Source organism: Petromyzon marinus, chromosome 42, assembly GCF_048934315.1.
Source record: "Petromyzon marinus isolate PM22_M1 ecotype Great Lakes invasive population chromosome 42, UKy_Petmar_22M1.pri1.0, whole genome shotgun sequence".
In the NCBI taxonomy this organism is placed as follows: domain Eukaryota; kingdom Metazoa; phylum Chordata; class Hyperoartia; order Petromyzontiformes; family Petromyzontidae; genus Petromyzon; species Petromyzon marinus.
The window spans coordinates 13590604-13610109 of NC_133708.1; the positions used below are offsets into that span (position 1 = coordinate 13590604).

The window sequence follows — 19506 nt, forward strand, 5'->3', positions numbered from 1 at the left end:
TCAGCCACTTGGTCTATGGATCTCTATGCACATAATCTCTAAATCTTCTGTCCGTTTCAGCGGTCACCTCTGCCACGGAATAGTGCCAGGACACCCTTCACTTTTAGAACGGTATGACTACGGTGCGAAAAAAGTGCAACAATACAATGGGGCCCCTATTCAATTTCAGCGGTCACCCCTGCCATACCGTACAAACATACACAGGCATCTAGCAAACAGACAGCTGTCTACCGAAAGTGGTATTCCTCTGTCTGGCTACGCTGCCTGCCTGTATGCCGTCTGTCTTATCAACAATTCTCTATCCACTGCTGGATGCAGCCCCCCCCCAACAATATAATGTCCAATTTAAGCGGCCACCCCTACCACAGGACGGAGCCAGGCCACCCTGCACCTCCGATTAGCACGGTTGGCCACGTACGGCGCAAAATAAGTTCAACATGCATACTTATTATGTTATTGTTTCCCTTCTACGTGACTTTACCGAAAGAACCAAGAATATACAGACTTAGGTTAAACGCTCTCTTGGCTCTGACCCCAGGTGACCCCTTTTCAACGTTAGCCCCGCCCTTCTTTATTTTAGCCCCGCCTCCCCCCACCCACGTGACGTCACGTCCGTTTCCGGCACGTGCAGCAGGGCAGCAGCATGGCTCCCAAACCTCGCGGGGTCGTGGCGATGGCGCGGGCGGCTGTCGGCTTCATCTCGGATCGCCAAGACTTCAAGAGGTGCGAGACAGCGGGGAGGAAGGCACAGGGGAGACTGGTGCAGACACAAGAAGGCGTGGACACAGGGGAGACTGGTGCAGACACAAGAAGGCGTGGACACAGGGGAGACTGGTGCAGACACAAGAAGGCGTGGACACAGGGGAGACTGGTGCAGACACAGGGGAGACGAGATAGGGAAGAGGCACAAAGAGAGGAGTGGACACGGGGACGCATTGAGGGACACGGGGACACACGGGGGGGGGGGGGGAAGACACGGGGGGGGGGAAGACACGGGGGGGGGGGGAAGACACGGGGGGGGGGGAAGACACGGGGGGGGGGAAGACACGGGGGCGGGGAAGACACGGGGGGGGGAAGACACCGGGGGGGGGAGACACGGGGGGGGAGACACGGGGGGGAGACACGGGGGGGGGGAGACACGGGGGGGGGGAGACACGGGGGGGGGGAGACACGGGGGGGGGAGACGGGGGGGGGGAGACGGGGGGGGGGAGACACGGGGGGGGGAGACACGGGGGGGGGGGGAGACACGGGGGGGGGGGGAGACACGGGGGGGGGAGACGGGGGGGGGGAGACACGGGGAGGGGGAGACACGGGGGGGGGGGAGACACGGGGGGGGGAGACACGGGGGGGGGGGAAGACGTGGAAAGAGAGCGGGAGACACGGGGAGGACGCCGTGACAGAGGGGACAGACACCAGGGGACGTGGAGACGACAGGGAGAGACATAAAGAGAGGGGTTAGACACGGGGAGACACCAGGAGGGTGGCACTGGGTAGACACGAAGATACATGGAGAGGGGGAGACATTTGGAGGGAGACACGGAATAGTCAGCGACACGGGGGATTGGATGTTGGTGGATTTTGCCAGTAAGGCTCCTAATGGAGGATAGCGGTCGTACCCCGCCGGTGTGCGGGCCTGGAGTGACGACGATGATACGGGGGACGCAGGGGCTGAGACACAGGGAGACGGCTGGAGGGTGGAGCGAGATGGCGGAGGGGGAAGACTCGAGGGAGATTCGTGCCGTCAAAGCCTCGCGGAGAACGAAGAGATGGGCACGGCGACGACAGAAATACACGCGGAGACACGCAGAGACACGCACAGATGAGACACACGGAGACACGCACAGAGGCGGATGAGACACACGGAGACACGCACAGAGGCGGATGAGACACGCGGAGACACGCACAGAGGCAGATGAGACACACGGAGAGAGATGGACACACAGAGCGAGTGACACGAAGGGAATGACACGGCCACAAAGACGGACAGACACACGCAGTGTCAGTGCCTCGTGATGTGTGTGTACGATTTCACAATCAGAAGTACGGTGCTTGATCAGTCACCGGCCCTGGGTTGTGTGTGGTGCAGGAACCTGCTGGTGAACGTGGCCCTCTTCGCCGCGGGGGTGTGGGTGGCGCGAAACGTCGCCGACCTGGACCTCATGGCTCCCGCGCCACTCCCGTAGAGGTACCATGCCAGGCCGGGGCAGCCTCTCCTTGTCTTAGACGTGACCCAAGACGCTGGGGCTGGGCTATCGCGATTACTCGACGAATCACGTGAATATACTGTAGTTGAGTTTGGGGGGGGGGGGGGAATGTCATCGCTGTTCTCCCCACGTGTTTAGTGGACGGGAGGTGATGGGCATGGCTAGAAGTGATAACTGCCGGTGGTCGAGACTGAAGACGGGAGTGGAAGCTATAAGGGAGGGAGCTGTGTGCGTCTTGAGAGCATTGCAGAATAGCGGTGAGCTGGTGACGTCTTTTGGAAGGGGGGAGGCCTTTCACTATAGCGGGTTGGTCGTGGCGGACGGTGCGGCAAATGTTCTAGTGGTGCGGCCAGAATTTTAGTTTCCGTTGTGCTGCAGGGGATGTGGCTAACTCCTCCCTCCCCACTTTTTTTTCCAGATCCATCGCACCTTCTCTGAAGCTGTTCCTATTGCCCGACAACCCCAAACCCTCGTGGACCATTGTCAGTGTAAGATGTTGTGAAATCATAATAAAGTATTTTGCCTCGGCAAAACAAAAAACCCAAGGATGACGATTAAATGGAAACGCGAGTCAATAAATACGAGATAAGGCATTTAGAAAAAAATGTATTTATCACAAACTCTATATATATAAAAAGAAATCGTAAACAGTTTGAAACTAACGTAGACACTTTTCTCGACAAAATCACAGCAACACGAACTCGAAACAACAAATAAAATCCTCACGCCTTCTTTACACTGGCACAGCTAGTGCAACTTACCCAGCATGCATTGTGCTCCACACGCCAACCAACGCAGCACGGCAGGACCCACCCAGCAGACTCCCAAATACCATCTTTACCACCATTCCCTGCGACCAAGGGGTTCTCCACGTAGCTTCACGCAATGGGCATCCTATCAATCAACTTTAATAATTTTTCCCAGACCGCGGTTTGAAGGTCGCCGAGCATAGGTTACGCCACGTTGGTCACTGGGCAGAAATGTATTATTTCGCTCGTGTTTAAGAGTTGTTCCACATGAAGGCTGATGGAATAAACGGGACAGAAAATACAACGGGAGCAGATTGTAGATTAACAAGACAACATGTGCCACACAGTACGAACTAGCAGACAATACAAAATGAAATACTTTTGAACCAAGTTGATAGATCAAATCGTTGAGGCGTAATTCATAACTTTATATTTAAAGAGCACCTTCACTCAAGGCGCTTGACATGGTTTAAAAACCGGTGATATAACAGAATGATCTCGTCTTTTGCATCGCTAGACACCTTCATTCTCACGGCAGCAACAAAGTCCACTTCGAGGGATATGTGTGAGCACAGGTGGGAGACAAAAGACCCTGCGATGCTCCGAGGTTTACACAGCGAGTGGAGCGATTCCAGAGGTCTGGGATCGTCCTGCGTCTCGGCAGTCGTTACAAGTTACTTTTCACACAGCGACTGAGCGACTCTCGTCCTGGGTCGCCAATCCGCCCTCGCGACCGTTCGGCCGAGACGCAGGGCGGCAGTGGAAACCACCCCGGGGGCCGGAACTCTTGAGCCGCCGAGCACCAGCTCCTAGCACGGCTTGTTACAACGTTACTTTAAAAAAATACGGCGCATTCATTCGTGACTAACTTTCTTCCATTTTTGCAAATAACGATTCTTGGGTGTTTAGACGAAATAAAAAAGAAAAAAGGCGTTTACCACTTTTTAAATTACATAAAAATAGTTTTCGTGGGTAGGCTAAGGATCCTGCCTGGGCCAAGAACAAGGCCAGCACGGTTTCAACTGGGAGGGCCGGGTGTGTGCACAGTGCTCAGGGAGGAGAAATATTCAGTGTCAAACCATCCTGTACGGAACAGCTGCTGTGATTGTTGCCGTCATAGCGTCCCCGAATGGCTTCTAACCCTGATCGATGCTGACCCCAACCCCTAATTCAGACCCCGACCGTGATCACGGTTGCGTACTGCGAGCCTCACCGACTCCACAATTTGCTGGACAAACATTCAGGCTACCACACCCAACCCCACGACGTAAACGCAGTTTTAAGCGTAAATAACCCAACGCTGACACTGTCACTGACGCAAACGCTACGCCTAATCTTAATACTGCACTAACGCTAGCCAAACTGGTCCCCACCGTCCGCTGCACAACCCAAGGTCAATGATCAGAATCTCTATTGCTCACAAAACGTTTTAACGCTAAACACCCAACAATTTCACGGCTCGCTCCGAGGCGAGGTGCCACGAGTTTGTTGCATACAGGATAATTTAGACACGAATACAAAAAAACTATTTCAAACCACACATCCTAGGCCGCCGCTCGGAGGCCCACTACACGTGACAAGTAGCTCTAACTCTACTCACCGAGAGACACGTGGGGCCGCCGGCATGCGAGGCAAGGCCCCACACTGCAGGACGAGCAACGTACGACGACATCCTCCGAAAAACCGCGGGGAAAAAAACCCCCACGTCTCTTGCCGACAGCAGCACCGTGGACCACGTCCGATCGCGAAACGCTCGCTTCACGTATACGCGCGCGCGCGCTCGTTTCTTCCACGACTTGCACGAGCGGCGCGGCAGACGCGCGAGTGCATGCGCACAAGCGCTTCAGTGCCTCGGGCCATGACCTTCGCGAGGACCCCATCCGCTTCCACCCCACGCACGGCTCGTGTGCCGTGCCGAGCGACCCGGCAAACTCGTGCGCGCGTGCGCGGTGTACCTTGCACGAGTGCGCGGTGTACCTTGCACGAGTGCGCGGTGTACCTTGCACGAGTGCCTATGCGATCACGTACTCGCACACGAGCGTGCGTGTCTGTGCGTACAGACAGGCGCGCACATCCGCACGAACGTTTCCACTCGGAAAATACAACCGAGTATTTTAAGGGTCTTGCAGAACTCCACCTGCTGCAAACACGGACCTTAGACAAATCCCATTATTACTTCCCTCCCTACCCACCCATAACCCAGCAGTACTTGCACTCCCCCTAACCAATCAGTACTCACCCCCTAGCCCACCCCAGCAAAAGTGTGCTGTTCTGTACAAATTCACACACCAGTGTTGCTCTCACAGTGCCGAGGAAGGGGCTTGGCAGTTCCTAGAGTGCACGTGTGTCCTGTGTGTGTACGGTACAGTATATGCAAGTATGTCCGTGCGCTTAAGTCTATGTGATGTGTAGTTGTATCACTGTGGGCGCACTTGCGTTTACGCATGTGTGTGTGATAGTATGTGGGTGCATGACTTCGTGAATGCAAGTATTGTATATGCATGTGCGCACGTAACTATGTTAATGCGTGTACTGTAGATGTATTTATGCGTGCACAAAGACTGCATTTGCGTCTCAGTGCGTGCAAGTACACGTGCGTGTGCTTTATATGTACCCATATGTACGTACGCGTGTCAATATATGCGCGTGTGTTAGTGTTGATTTTTCCAAAAAAGCTACCTGAGCTGTCGCTGGGCTGATGCACAAACACCGGCCGCATGAGGTTACATGTGGTGCACCGCATGGTGTACACGTGGGCCAAGCGATGTATGCGTGTGGTACACGCCAGGGGTGGGGCAAGCGAGGTGGTGCAGGGGGGGGCCTCCCCCCCCACCCCAAATCATGAAAGGGGAACAGTGCCCCCCCCCCCACAGACACTGGCTCTGCCCCCCATGTTCATCTTTCCCTGCTTGCACCCCCACATTGCGATGCTGCCTGAGTAGTAGTGAATTACAAGGCCTTTTTTTTTAAGCTGTTGAGAGTGAACACGGAAGTGCTGGTGTAAAAACAGAGGCCAAAGTGAAGATCCTGGTTTTCTCCGGGAATGAACGGAAACTGGCGCCGACCGCCGCCCCGGGCACACCGAGCCAAGGAGAACGACGCGCGCCGGCGCTGCGGCTCCTGTGAACCAAAACCGGCGGTGGCGCGGTGACTCGCGCATTATCAAACGCAAGTTGACGCCCGCACTCTTTAGCCTGGCTCGACGTAACCGAGCGTGAAGTTGCCATCAACTGGACCGAGATGCCGAAAAAACCCCCGTCGATTTTAAAGCCACGTGTAGCTAGAGTACCGGCTGTTCTTTTAATGCTGTCGCCGCCACGATACGGCCGATGCAAGCGCTGTCAGTTCTTCATCAGGAGTCCGCGTCTCTGCTTAGCATGAGCGTGGAGAGCGTGGAGCGCGTGGAGAGCGTGGAGCGCGTGGAGCGCTACCCGCTGCCGCGTCAACAATCAGCTGCGCTCCGCGGCCGCGCCAAACTCGCTGGTGACGCTGCAACCTCCTCCCGCTGGTCCGGCGGTCGCGACGAGCGGGCCGGGCTCAACGGCGCCGCCACTGCCGCCGCAAGCTTGTGCTTCAAGCCAGAAACCCGCGGACGTCTGGTGCGGCTCAGCAGAGGCCAGCGCGGGTGCGGGCAACGCCGGCTCGGCTCGCTCGCGGACGGAATCCAGGAGATTGCCAAAACCCGGGACGGAGTGTCTGAGCGGTGGTGGCGGCCGCTCGGACGCCTGCGGGTGCAGCAACAGCGTCCTTACGCTGGCGTCGTTGTCGGGGAGCGAGCTACTCTGGGCGTCGGGCGTGCCGGCGGCAAGGTCCTGTTCGTCGTCGCCGCACAGGCCTCCCCTGGGCTGCGTGTCCAGCGGTGGCGGTGCCGGCGGGGTGAAGGGCGGTGCCGGCGGGGTGAAGGGCGCCGCCTGCGGTTCGCAGTGCTCCCCGTCGGTGGCTGGCGAACGTGCGGGGCGCGCAAACGACTCAGCCACCCTGCGCTCCAGAGAAAACAGCGCCTCGGGGCCAGAGGGTTTTGGGGAGGCTGGGGGCGTAGGGGAAGAGGTGGGGGGGGCCAGGGTGGGGGCGACCGGGACCGACGCGGGGGGCAACACCCGTGTTTCCGGCACCGCCGTTGCCGTGGTGCAGATTCGATCGTCGGGTGACTTGCGCTGCGAGTAGAAGAGGATGTAGGCCTGGGCGCGGCACACCTCCTCCACGCTGCACACGCTCATCTCCGAGTCGTTGCAGTGAACCCAGAAGCCTGCAGACACACAAGACAAATATACCCCATATAGCCTTAACAAGCGCACTAACCGCTGCACTACCGCTCCTCACCCACAACAACAACCGCCATTCGCCACTAAGTGGCGGTGACGTCACCACGACGCTTGTGCAAGGCACGTTGAGGCCACATAAAGTATCGAACAACCGCCGGCAGGTCACGGGACTCCGCTCGTTGTTGTGAGCGTCGCTCCTCCGCCCTCCATTGTTGTTGGAGGGCGACTGCCTCCAACTGCACAGTAGCGTCCTTCACGAGCCTCCTCCAGAGGCCGATCTTGACACCGCTGATACCGGTCATCGGCAAGTCCACTCAGCTCCACATCCTCCTGTACCACATCACTCCATCTCTTCTCTATCCCATGTCGCGCCCGTTTAGCCCCCTTGATCTGGCCAAACAAAAGCTGTTTAGGCATGCGGTGGCTGGGCATGCGGGCTACATGACCCAGCCAACGCAGCCTTGTTTGCCGGAGGAGCTCACCGATGGGACTTTGTCCAGATCTTTCAAGGATTTGTGAGCTCCTCACACAATCCAGCCTGGTTCAACCCAGGATAGATCGTAGGCAAGCCAGCCTAAATGTTTCTAACCGGCAAAGATGTTCCATTAGGGGGTTCCACGTTTCGCAAGCGTAGAGAAGGGAGAATGACTGTGGCCGAGAAGATCTGAAACTTTGTGCGGAGCGACAGACCAGGTAGCTTCCACACAGCGTTACGTAACCGATGAAAAGATGCCGCTCGACTGATTCGGAGTGAGACCTCTGCTGTCAAACCGGAGCCGGTCATGAGCACACTGCCCAGGTATGGGAAACTCTCCACTTTCTCCACAACTGCCCCATCACCGATTGGGAGTTTAGGGGGTGGAGTGTCCGATGGTACAAAATACCCAGGCAAGTGCTTAGTTTTGGTGGGGCTGATGGTAAGGCCCCATCTCTTAGTGGCACGCTCATGTCTCAGCAGCAGTGCCTCCAAGTCCTCCTCTGAGTGAGCAGGATTCACCAGAGCATCGGCATACATTCCATGGTTGATCAATAGGGAGCCATCCCTTGACTGCACCCGGGCATCGATAAACATCCCATTGTATCTGTACCAGATGGAAATTCCTCCCGTGCAGCTATTGAAGGCTTCACGAACTACGTGGTCGAAATAGATGTTAAATAATGTGGGAGCCAGAGGACATCCCTGTCGCACCCCAAGGTGAACAGGGAATGGCTCCGACTCCCGTCCACGTAGTTTTACCCGGGCCCGCTCACCATCATGATGGTCCTTAATGATCGTGAGCAGAGGGTCAGGGACTCCGAAAGCACGAAGAACAACCCAGAGCCCAGGCCTACTACTGGTATCATAGGCCCTGACCAGGTGAATCAAGCAGAGATGTAGGCCATGTTGGAATTCCCTACACCTCTGCTGTAGCAGACGGACAGAAAATTGGCATCTGTGCAGGACCGCCCTTTCCTGAAACCACATTGGGGCTCTGTAAGCCTCTCCTCAGCGTGCCTGGCAAGGCAATGTTGAATAATCCTTGCCAGGACCTTTCCCGACACACTGAGGAGTGAGATGCCCCTGTAGTTGTTACAGTCTGTGCAGTCCCCCTTCTTAAAGAGGGGAACCACCAGGGCATCCTTCCAATCCTGCGGAACCCGTCCAGTGGTCCAGACTGTTGTTATGATGTCATGTAGGGCAGTCTGTGCACAAACGCCACCCTCCCTCAGTATTTCACTTGGGAGATCATCTCTGCCCAGTGCCTTTCCTGGTCTCAGACTCCGGATCATCTTCAGTACTTCCTCAACAGATGGCACCTCAGCCAGCCACTCACAGGGGGTGACTTCCAATATTTGAGATACCGCAGCCTCAGCAGGGTCATCCCCACTTTGTCCCACAATGTTTTCCAGGCTGAGGGATTTTCCCTCTCCCAGGACCTCACAGAAATGCTTATCAAATCTGAAAACCTGTTCCTGGGGGTCGGAGATTGGATTACCGTTCTTTCCCCTAATGATGGTAATAGGTGTGACGCTGCAGGTTACTTTTTTAATGGAGTTATAGAGCGATGTGTGATCGCGGGCCATTGAGGCATCTCCTCAGCAACCCGCGACCACCACCCATCCTTGCAGTGCCTCACAGCTCTCCGAACCTCCGAGCGAAGGCTGCGTTAAGCCTCCTCATTCTCTGACATGGGATGCTGTAGACGATGAGAGTGGGCCTGTCGCTTTTTCTCAGCCACCCTGAACACCTCCTCTGTCAGCCAGGGTCTCTGGGGAGGTCTGGACCGTGTACCCAAAGCAGCCATTGCTGCTGCATGAGCCACAGTCCTAAACCTTGCCCATTTCCCCTCGACATCAGGAGGAATGGGGGACGATGCCAACCCCAGCCGCAAGCGATGATGAAATCCTCGCTTGCAACTTTCATCAGTTAGCTGAGACCAGGCCACTATGGGTTTGAATGGGGTCCTGAGTGTACACCCACCACCGGAGTGGGAAAATGGCAGGCACATCTTACAGATGACAAGTCGATGGTCAGTGGGAAAATCAGCTCCACGGTATGTCCTGGTGTCAAGGACATGGACCCGCATCCGCTGCTCCATCACTATGTAGTCCAGCAGATGTTCTTACTTGGACCCGGCATGCATCCATGATGTTGTGTGGATGCGCCGATGCCGGAACAGCGTGTTGGTAATTACAAGCCCATGGGCTGCACAAAAATCTAGCAGCCTCCTGCCGTTGTTATTGAGCTGATCTGGTCCATGCCTTCCAATCACTCCAGACCAGGCGCCAGCATCATAACAAACTCAGGCATTGAAGTCGCCCAACAAGATGACTCCATCCCAAGGGGCCACTTTAGCTCGCAACTGTGACAGGAGGTCATAGAAGGCATTTGACCCCTGAAGAAGCTCCCAGCACGAGGAGGTAGGGGTTTGTTTTTGCCGCACACACACACCCAGGCCCACACGCATGTGCACACACGCACGGATACTCACACTAATACACAAATGCACATACATGGGCAGGAGACAAACACCCACAAGCGGGCAATCACACGCGCAACGCTCTACTTCCTGTGCGGCCATTACTGCACCCGAGGCGTGCGGCCAACTCTCCTCCAACCCCCTTCCTACACTCATTCACTCTCTGTCGCTCTCACTCACCCTCTCGCTCGCTCGCTCATACTCACCGCCCTCAGTGTTGTAGACGTAGGCCGTGTAGTGCCCGGAGCCGAAGCCACGCCCGTGGTGCATTACGACGGCCGACAGGTCGTACACCAGGCCCTCGCGTCCGCCCAGCCGCGCGCCACTGCGGCTGCAGAAGGCCCTCATGCTGAGCTCGCGCGTGAATGCCACGTGGACGCCGATCTTCTCACGCTGGTTACGCCCGGACCACCTGCTCGTGCCACACCACACGTTGCCCAGCGGGCGATCACTTTTGCGTGGTGCAGCCGCTGGCGCCTGCCACCGCTGCCGCCGCAGCAGAGCAACGCTCAAAACAACGGACAATGCCCAGCGGTTAAAATACATAGGTCATACAGTAGGGGGCACAGGTGGTGCATCTACCAGTCATATCAGTCAGTCAACCAACGGCACCTTTGTCTGTTCCATGAACTGCCCTTTGACGCATCATGTGGTCTCAAAGTGCACATAGCCTGGCATAAGTGGCGAATGGCGGCTGTTGTTGTTGTGTGTTCGCTGGATGTGTGAGTGCACCAGTATACCGTCATGTAGAGTGTGTGTACCGTCATGTAGAGTGTGTGTACCGTCATGTAGAGTGTGTGTACCGGCGTGTAGAGTGTGTGTACCGTCATGTAGAGTGTGTGTACCGTCATGTAGAGTGTGTGTACCGGCGTGTAGAGTGTGTGTACCGTTGTGTAGAGTGTGTGTACCGTCATGTAGAGTGCGTGTACCGGTGTGTAGAGTGTGTGTACCGTTGTGTAGAGTGTGTGTACCGGTGTGTAGAGTGCGTGTACCGTTGTGTAGAGTGTGTGTACCGTTGTGTAGAGTGCGTGTACCGGTGTGTAGAGTGCGTGTACCGGTGTGTAGAGTGTGTGTACCGGTGTGTAGAGTGCGTGTACCGTTGTGTAGAGTGTGTGTACCGTTGTGTAGAGTGTGTGTACCGGTGTGTAGAGTGCGTGTACCGGTGTGTAGAGTGCGTGTACCGTTGTGTAGAGTGTGTGTACCGTCGTGTAGAGTGCGTGTACCGTTGTGTAGAGTGCGTGTACCGTCATGTAGAGTGCGTGTACCGGCGTGTAGAGTGTGTGTACCGGTGTGTAGAGTGTGTGTACCGGTGTGTAGAGTGTGTGTACCGTCATGTAGAGTGTGTGTACCGTCATGTAGAGTGTGTGTACCGTTGTGTAGAGTGTGTGTACCGGTGTGTAGAGTGTGTGTACCGTCATGTAGAGTGTGTGTACCGTTGTGTAGAGTGTGTGTACCGTCATGTAGAGTGTGTGTACCGGTGTGTAGAGTGTGTGTACCGTCATGTAGAGTGCGTGTACCGGTGTGTAGAGTGTGTGTACCGGCGTGTAGAGTGTGTGTACCGTCATGTAGAATGTGTGTACCGTTGTGTAGAGTGTGTGTACCGTCATGTAGAGTGCGTGTACCGGTGTGTAGAGTGTGTGTACCGGTGTGTAGAGTGTGTGTACCGTCATGTAGAGTGTGTGTACCGTTGTGTAGAGTGTGTGTACCGTCATGTAGAGTGTGTGTACCGGTGTGTAGAGTGTGTGTACCGTCATGTAGAGTGCGTGTACCGGTGTGTAGAGTGTGTGTACCGGCGTGTAGAGTGTGTGTACCGTCATGTAGAATGTGTGTACCGTTGTGTAGAGTGTGTGTACCGTCATGTAGAGTGCGTGTACCGGTGTGTAGAGTGTGTGTACCGGTGTGTAGAGTGTGTGTACCGTCATGTAGAGTGTGTGTACCGTCATGTAGAGTGCGTGTACCGGTGTGTAGAGTGTGTGTACCGGCGTGTAGAGTGCGTGTACCGGTGTGTAGAGTGCGTGTACCGGCATGTAGAGTGTGTGTACCGGCATGTAGAGTGTGTGTACTGGTGTGTAGAGTGTGTGTACCGGCATGTAGAGTGCGTGTACCGGCATGTAGAGTGTGTGTACCGGCATGTAGAGTGCGTGTACCGGCGTGTAGAGTGCGTGTACCGGCATGTAGAGTGCGTGTACCGGTGTGTAGAGTGCGTCTACCGGCATGTAGAGTGCGTGTACCGGTGTGTAGAGTGTGTGTACCGTTGTGTAGAGTGTGTGTACCGGTGTGTAGAGTGTGTGTACCGGTGTGTAGAGTGCGTGTACCGGCATGTAGAGTGCGTGTACCGGAAGCGCTTGAGGTGCAGCCGCAGAACTTGGGGTAGACGGCACACCAGCAGCTGCTTCCTGGCTTCTGTTAGAACCAAGGGCTTGGAGGCGCCACCCCGCTGCTTGCCTGGGCACAAGGAGATGCAACGTTGGCGGTGTAAGCGATGGAACGCGTCACAGTGCTGATATGCCTCATACGCTCAGAAATACGTCATTATTTTGCTTGTTAAGTTCTTAGAAGCTTGCTCAAATATTAGAACGTCTCAATATTGCCGAACGTTGCTGGCCGCTTGGCGTTTTGGCCGCCTCACCACTCTGGTCAGCGTGGGTTGGTGAAGGCGGAAAGCAAAGACGCATAGTACAGCAATGGATTTTTCTGCAGTGCCCTCTGCTGATCCATCGTACAGTTAGGCGGTCCAGGCATCCAATAACACTAACCAGGCCCAGCTCCCCGCTTAGCTTCCTTTCAGCATTACAGCCGCAAATGGAAAACGAGACAATCCAACAATGTGAAAAGAAACAATAAAAATCGATTTGGGAAATCAAAACGGGACTGTGAATATTCTTGGTTATTTCGGTAAAGTCACGTAGAAGGGAAACAATAAAATAACGAATCAATGAAACCCCGGTCGCCGAGTCGATAGACCCCAGCGGGTGGCCACGTACTGTTGCAGAAGCTGCAAGCGTAGATTTTGCCCTCTAGCGCCTCCGTCTCGGTGAACTTGCTCAGCATCTCGGTGAGGGAGCAGTCGGCGTCCGGGTGGTGGGCGCGAGCGCGTGCGTGCGAGCGCCCGTGCGCCCCCGCGCGCTTGCGCACGCAGTGGTAGCGCGCAGGGAACTCCAGCGACAGGTCCCAGAAGGGCTCCACCGTGTCGGACTTGTGCAGGCATGACATGCAGGTGACCTGCGGACACAGGAAGGCCGACGCCCATTAATATGGAGTACACGCCCCTCTCTCTCTGCTGGTACACGTGGTGGCGAGATGTTAACTACCTCGCCCTGTATACAGGAGGTTGTGGGTTGTATCCGGACCCCAATATTTGGAGTTTGCATGACTCTCTCCCCGCGGTCGCATATATTTTTCTCCGCGTCCTCCGGGTTTTCCCTTCATATTAAGAATCAATATGCGTCAAGAATATTTAGATGTTATGCATTTCCACATGATAAACCACTTCACTGAACTATCATTTGTGGCCAGGTCGCTTCTGAAGAAGATCTATGAAGCTCAGTAGGCTTTACCTGGTAAAATAAAAATGTTTATAATTAACTACCTTGCCTGGCATACAGGAGGTTGTGGGTTTGATCCCGACCGCGATGCCTGTATATTTTGAGTTTGCATGACTCTCTTTCCGCGGTCGCAGAGATTTTTCTCTGCGTCCTTCGGGTTTTCCCTCCATATTTAGAATCAGCATGGGTCAAGAGAATTTGGAGGTTATGCATTTCCACATGATAAACCACTTAATTTAACTATCATTTGTGGCCAGGTCGCTTCTGAACAAGAGCTATGAAGCTCAGTCGGCCTTACCTGGTAAAATAAAAATGTGTTTATAATTTAATAGTAACTCCCATTAAAATGGAGAACATGCCCCTCTCTCTATGCTGGTGCGTGTCGCACCATCTGCATGGCTGCTGTGGTGTACATCACGTGGCGACGTTACCGCCACTTTGTGGCGAATGGCGGTTGTTGTTGTGTACCAGCATGTGTGTGGGAAACGGTGGTGGGATTCATTGGCAAGCTGCGCTACAAATCCGGTGACCTGAGTCCAATTCACGGCCACGGCTAACACCGGCGGTGTGGCGTATCCAAAACCGGTGGTCCTTAGTTTGACATCAGCACCGGGAAGAGGAAGGGAGTCACGGTCAGCCTCAAGCGCACGGTGCCTCACCTGGCTGAGCAGCTGGCCCTGGAAGATGGTGTTGACGACCTGCAGCACGTGCCTCAGCAGCGTGCGCTGGGCTAAGGGTATGAGCAGTGGGGGGCCACGGCCCCCCGCCCCCTCCAGCTCCCTCTGCACGCGATCGAGCAGCTCACAGAGAAATTCCTGCGCATCCTGCTGCCCGTAGCCCTGCAGAGCAGCGATGGCACGCGGCGGCGGGGGGGGGGAGAGAAGGAAGAGATCGTCATTATGTATACCGTGCCGTCATCAGCAAGGCATGCACACGGGTTTTGTGAACTGTTTTCACGATGGAGTTTAGGCGACCATTTAATCAGTGTGGCTGGTTTTTAATTGGGTAATTCCCTGACACCAATACCACTTCCTAATAAAGTTGGGTTTATATTTATAATTGATATTCGAATCCAGTATAATGTTCAGTCGCTATTAAACAAATTGGCATGCGCCAACAGTCAAACCGCATGGCGCGTTCAGATTGGATAACCTTTGAGTGTTATGTCCCCGTTACAGACCGACACATCTAATTCATTAACGCGCTCGGGGTTATTGCGGTTGTGCGGTATAGCTCCCCACTGCGTTTTCGGGCTGTTTTCTCCCTGAAGAAGCTCCCAGCACATAGAGCGAAACATCGAATGCAAAGCCGCGGCACAACCCCAAAACGCATCGGAGATCCGTCACTTCCGCGGTTCGCAAAGGCACCTTGAACGCGGGGATGAGCCTCCACACCGAGTGCAGCATGGCGAAGGGCGACACCAGCGCCCACTTCCCCGACCACATGACGCGGAAGAGCGTGTGCAGCTCGCGGCACAGCGACAGCGGCCCGGGGCAGCCCACGGGGCTCTGCAGCAAGCGCAAGCTGCGCGCCGACCCGCTCCCTCCGCCGCCCAGCCCCGCGGGCCCGGCCGCCGAACCGGCGGGCCCCGCGGCGGCGCGTGCCGTCTGCCCCGGTGCGCGCCCCACTATGCCGGCCGCACGCCGCGCCTGCAGCAGCTTGTGCACGCTGCGCGTCGATACTCGCGCCAGCCGCCCCGCCGACGCCGCGCGGTCCAGGAGGTCGCCGAGCGGCCCGGCCGATGACGGCGGCGCCGACGACGACGGGATGAGGGGGAAGGGACCCCGTGTCTCGCCGCCGCCGTGAGCTGGGGACGGCGGCGGCGGTGCCGGCGGAGCGTCGCCCTCGCTCATGTCGAGCGCCAGGAAGCACTCGCGGAACTTGTGCAGGTGGCTAAGCACCTGTAGGATGGAGTTCATGTAGCACGTATTGCCCAGGTTGCGCAGCCCAGTGACGCCGGGAGTCAGCATCGAGCTCTGCCGCTTTAGCGCTGCCATGGCACGCTCCAGCTGCCGGCTGCGCCACGCGCGGCTCGTGCCGCCACCGCCGGGCCTAGCGCCGTCGCCGTCCCCACCGCCGATGGCGTAGTGGGCGCGGGTGGCGAGGCGGGCGCTCTTGCGCGGCGGCTGGGCGGACATCTCCTCGCGCAGCTGGCGCTTGTGTTCAGCTCGGCGTGCACGCTGGGCCTCGCGCCGTCGCTCCGCCTCCTCCCGCCGGCGCCCCTCCTCGAGCCGGGCACGTCCGCTCCCCGTTTCACCAAACCAGGCGCCAAATGCGCGCCGCAAACGCCGGAGGCTAAGGTGCACACAAATACACATTTTGTGTTTATTGCCTGCTGGGGCAAGTGCTGTTAGTGATTGCCGATTCAGGCCGGCACGGCACATAAGGAGGTGGTGTGGCAAAGACCACACCTGGCCTCCTTTGTCTCCCCAGAATTAATATTTTAAGGCTGGATAAATTAACCTGGACCAGGCCAGGTTCTGATATCGGTCGCCACTGATGTTAATTGTGGCCAGGAATTAACCTCACTGGGGTGGAGTTGCGCTGCTACTCCCACACGCTATCCACACGTGCTACTAGCTGCAAAACCACACATTTCTCACACCACTTTCATGAATACGCACAGCTACAGACACACTAGCCAAACACAAGAATACACACACACACACGCACATACGACTGCACACGCGTCCAATTAAAGGTGTGAGAGGTTAAAGGAGACTGAAAGAGGGCAACGGTTACCCTGTTACTGAGCATTAGATTCTATAAGAAGGTAACAAGTCACTGCGTGACGGGCTAATGACTCGGTAACTACGCAGCAGTCGCTCGCCATCCTCACCGGCGAAGCTTGAGTGCTGTGAGCAGGCGGTCGTTGGCATGGGCCCGCGCCTCACCAGCGCGATTCCACGTGCACGCCTCCCCACTACCCCCTGCCGATCGCAGGGCACGGCCCCCACCACCCGTACTGCCGCCACCACCGCCGCGCAGTAGCCCCCCCGGGGGACCGCCTCTTCTCGCCCGCACGGTGCCCAGGGCCCCCCGCAGCAGCTTAAGGTCGCCCTGCGCGTTGTCGTTGAGGACGTAGTCGTCGCACGCGAAGCAGAACACGTAGAGCTCCGCCACGTGCATGGCGAGCGGGTGCCGCATCATCGCGGCGTGCCGGTCGGCGTGAGCAGCCACGTCACGCCCGCACGCTACGTGGGGGCACGTCAGGCAGGCCCACACCGAGGAGGCGCAATCGCAGGCGCCGTCATCGCAGAAGGTGGCGGCAGCGGCGGCTGCGGTACCACAAGAGGCAAAACCTGACACGTCGTGCGGCTCGCAAACCGCTCCGCCGCCACCGCACACGTGGTTACAAACCGCACCGCCAGTATGACCAGCACCGCCGGCGCCACCACCTCCGACGTCCACAGGCAGGCCTCCGACGTCCACAGGCAGGCCTCCACCCTCGCTGTTGCACGCACCGCCGTCATTGGTCTTCCGCACTGCGCAGCAGCCGGCGCAGTCCACGCACGCCCACTTGTCTGGGTTGAGTATCGAGTGGTTCTGAGAAAGCTTGAGTCTCCACACGTGGCGGCAGCGATCCATGCCCCGCACCAGCACGCGCACAAGCGCGCCACACCCTGCAGTGGTTGCCGCCGGTGCTGCCGAACAGTCGGGGTGCCCTCCTCCCTGGCCGTGTTGCCTGTAAGGGGGGGGGGGGAAGTTAGTGATTAAGTGACTGTAAATACTACTGCCTCTGACCGCTCTTAGCTGTACCGGTTTTAAAACCAGTCATAAGGGACGCATGCAAAGTGTCATGATTGCTTCGGTCAACTTCAAAGCCACGTTTTTTTTAATAACAAAGGTGGAATTGTATGGCTCACGGAACCAGACCGAAAGCAACGCATCGGCTACTAGAGGGGAAAGACCTGCGACATTTTAGACTTGCCACGCTGATAATTTTAGCGATCCTGGTCACCTGTTGTCGATCAAGTAGTTCTGAGCACAAAGTCAATGGAAGCAGTTCTACCGTACACAAAGCTTAGTGTCAACCAATGTGTGGGCTGCCCGTCAAAGGTGTTTGAAAATCAGCCTTGAGTAGGGAAAAGGTCCCCCACTAATGTAGGGTGCCAGTACTAACGGGTCTCCCCTCCTCCCGATCGTTCCTTTTGTTTATGAACAAAGCCACGGGACCCCGATCTATCCAGGCCTCCATTTCCCCATGTCTCCCTGTCCCGCTTAAGTCCCCTTATGTATGTGTGTATATAACTTCTTTCGCACCGTACGTAGCCAACCGTGCGAATCGGATGTGTGGGGGAAGAACACCAAACCAAACAAAAAAGCAGTTCTTAATAGATATAAGTTCTCAATCTAGACGTAAAAGTGCATTCTCCCGCGTTCCTGGGACTCTCAGTCCTGATCCCCTCAATCCTTTGTCACAATGGGCCTCAGTCTCTATACGCCGTGATGTCACCCATCCCCCTGGTCCCCTGAATCCCCCAGATCCCCTCACAATAGATCCCCTTCTTCCCATTCCATCGATCCCCTCTTTCTGATCATCTTGATAACTCTCTCACCTCGCCCGCTTGACTCCCTTACCCGACTCCCCTCACCGTGATCGCCTTTATCCCTTCAAACCAGAACCCCGTGGGGATCGCCCCACGTATCTCCCTCATCCCTTTGATGCCATCAACCATACAACCCTTTAGATCCCATCGCCGGACCCCCTCGCCATGACCTCTTTTTCCCTCACCCCGTCCCCTTTTATCCCCTCTCCCTGGCCTCCCTTTGATTTCCCTCGCATTGAACCCCCATCACCCCTCTCTCATCCTCATCTCCTCAACCAAACCACGCTCGATCCCGTTACCCACCCCCCCCACCCGTCTTGCCGAACACCCCCTCGGTTCCTACACCACGCTCTTGCCCCCCCTCACCATCACGACCCCCCCTCATCCCCTTTACTCGAACCCCCCGCCACCCTTTATATCCTCTCTCCCTGCCCTTTCACTCGGATCCCCTCGCCAAACAAAATCCCTTTGAGCCCCCTCGCCCGCTCTACCCCCCTCGTCTTTGGATTCCCTCGCCTCGTTTAATCTCGACCCGCTCCCCCCAACCACCACCCAGACCCCCGCCCCCGCGTTACCCGCACACGCTGACCGGCCCCCCTCCGCTCCGCTATCCCCTCGGCCGGGCCCCCGTTGATGGTCCCCGTTGAAGCCCCCCGCGCCGGGATCCGCTTCGCGCACAAAACGCGACTCCGCGTCCCGGGCGCCTGGGCCTCCCCCCGGCGACCAATCGGCGCGCGGCGCAAAGACGCGCGCGCCGATTGGTTGGCGCGCGTCGCGATGTCGGCGTTAGCCGCTCACGGCGCGCGGTACTGCGACGCGGAGGAGCGCCGCGGAGGCGGAGTGAAAACCCGGAGCGGTACGCCGTCACGTGCGGAATGGAGTCGCAGTCCCCCCACCTCCCACCGCCATCGACAATGAGCATTCAATGGGCACCAACGCATGGGCAACCAACGCTTGTTTCTTCACTTAACATCGTAAATCTTCCCCTAAAAATATTTGGTGCTTCATCATACAACTGCATTTGCAAAATGTGATTTGTAACTTTCTTCCTTACCCCGTGTATCGATAGTAAAAACAATTTACAGAGCTACTGCGTGTTGTCTCGCTGTGGGGGTCTGGGAATGGGGTTTCTGTTGTTTTGCTGCTTGGGAATTGGCGTTCTCATGCAATTTGAACGTATATACTTGATGTATCTTAGGAGATTAGGATCACACTCTTAAAGGGAGTGCGCCTAAT

The 19506-nt window shown here is 56.5% G+C and overlaps 2 protein-coding genes across 4 annotated transcripts; one reads left to right on the forward strand and one right to left on the reverse strand.

Moving 5' to 3' along the window:
- The first annotated feature begins 580 nt into the window (after positions 1–580).
- TOMM6 (translocase of outer mitochondrial membrane 6) lies at positions 581–2744 on the forward strand. The gene is made up of 3 exons (XM_032969799.1): positions 581–723; positions 2087–2185; positions 2623–2744. The coding sequence occupies exons 1-2, from the start codon at positions 644–646 to the stop codon at positions 2181–2183; spliced, it is 177 nt and encodes a 58-aa protein (XP_032825690.1). The 5' UTR covers positions 581–643; the 3' UTR covers positions 2184–2185; positions 2623–2744.
- Positions 2745–2797: 53 nt separating this feature from the next.
- Positions 2798–19052, reverse strand: LOC116951265 (ubiquitin carboxyl-terminal hydrolase 49-like). Of its 3 annotated transcripts, XR_004404161.2 has the most exons (9): positions 18846–19052; positions 16560–17405; positions 15088–16015; positions 14380–14559; positions 13160–13397; positions 12491–12620; positions 10382–10587; positions 4953–7199; positions 2798–4908 (listed from the first exon to the last, which is right to left on the reverse strand). XR_004404161.2 is itself a non-coding variant. In XM_032969773.2 (8 exons), the coding sequence occupies exons 2-8, from the start codon at positions 17306–17308 to the stop codon at positions 6403–6405; spliced, it is 3228 nt and encodes a 1075-aa protein (XP_032825664.1). In that variant the 5' UTR covers positions 17309–17405; positions 18846–19052; the 3' UTR covers positions 2798–6402. The 3 variants fall into 3 exon arrangements, 2 of the variants coding, with proteins under 2 accessions (XP_032825664.1, XP_032825665.1); XM_032969773.2 differs by having other exon boundaries at positions 2798–7199; XM_032969774.2 differs by having other exon boundaries at positions 2798–7199; positions 12512–12620; positions 18846–19049.
- Between the last annotated feature and the right edge of the window lie 454 nt (positions 19053–19506).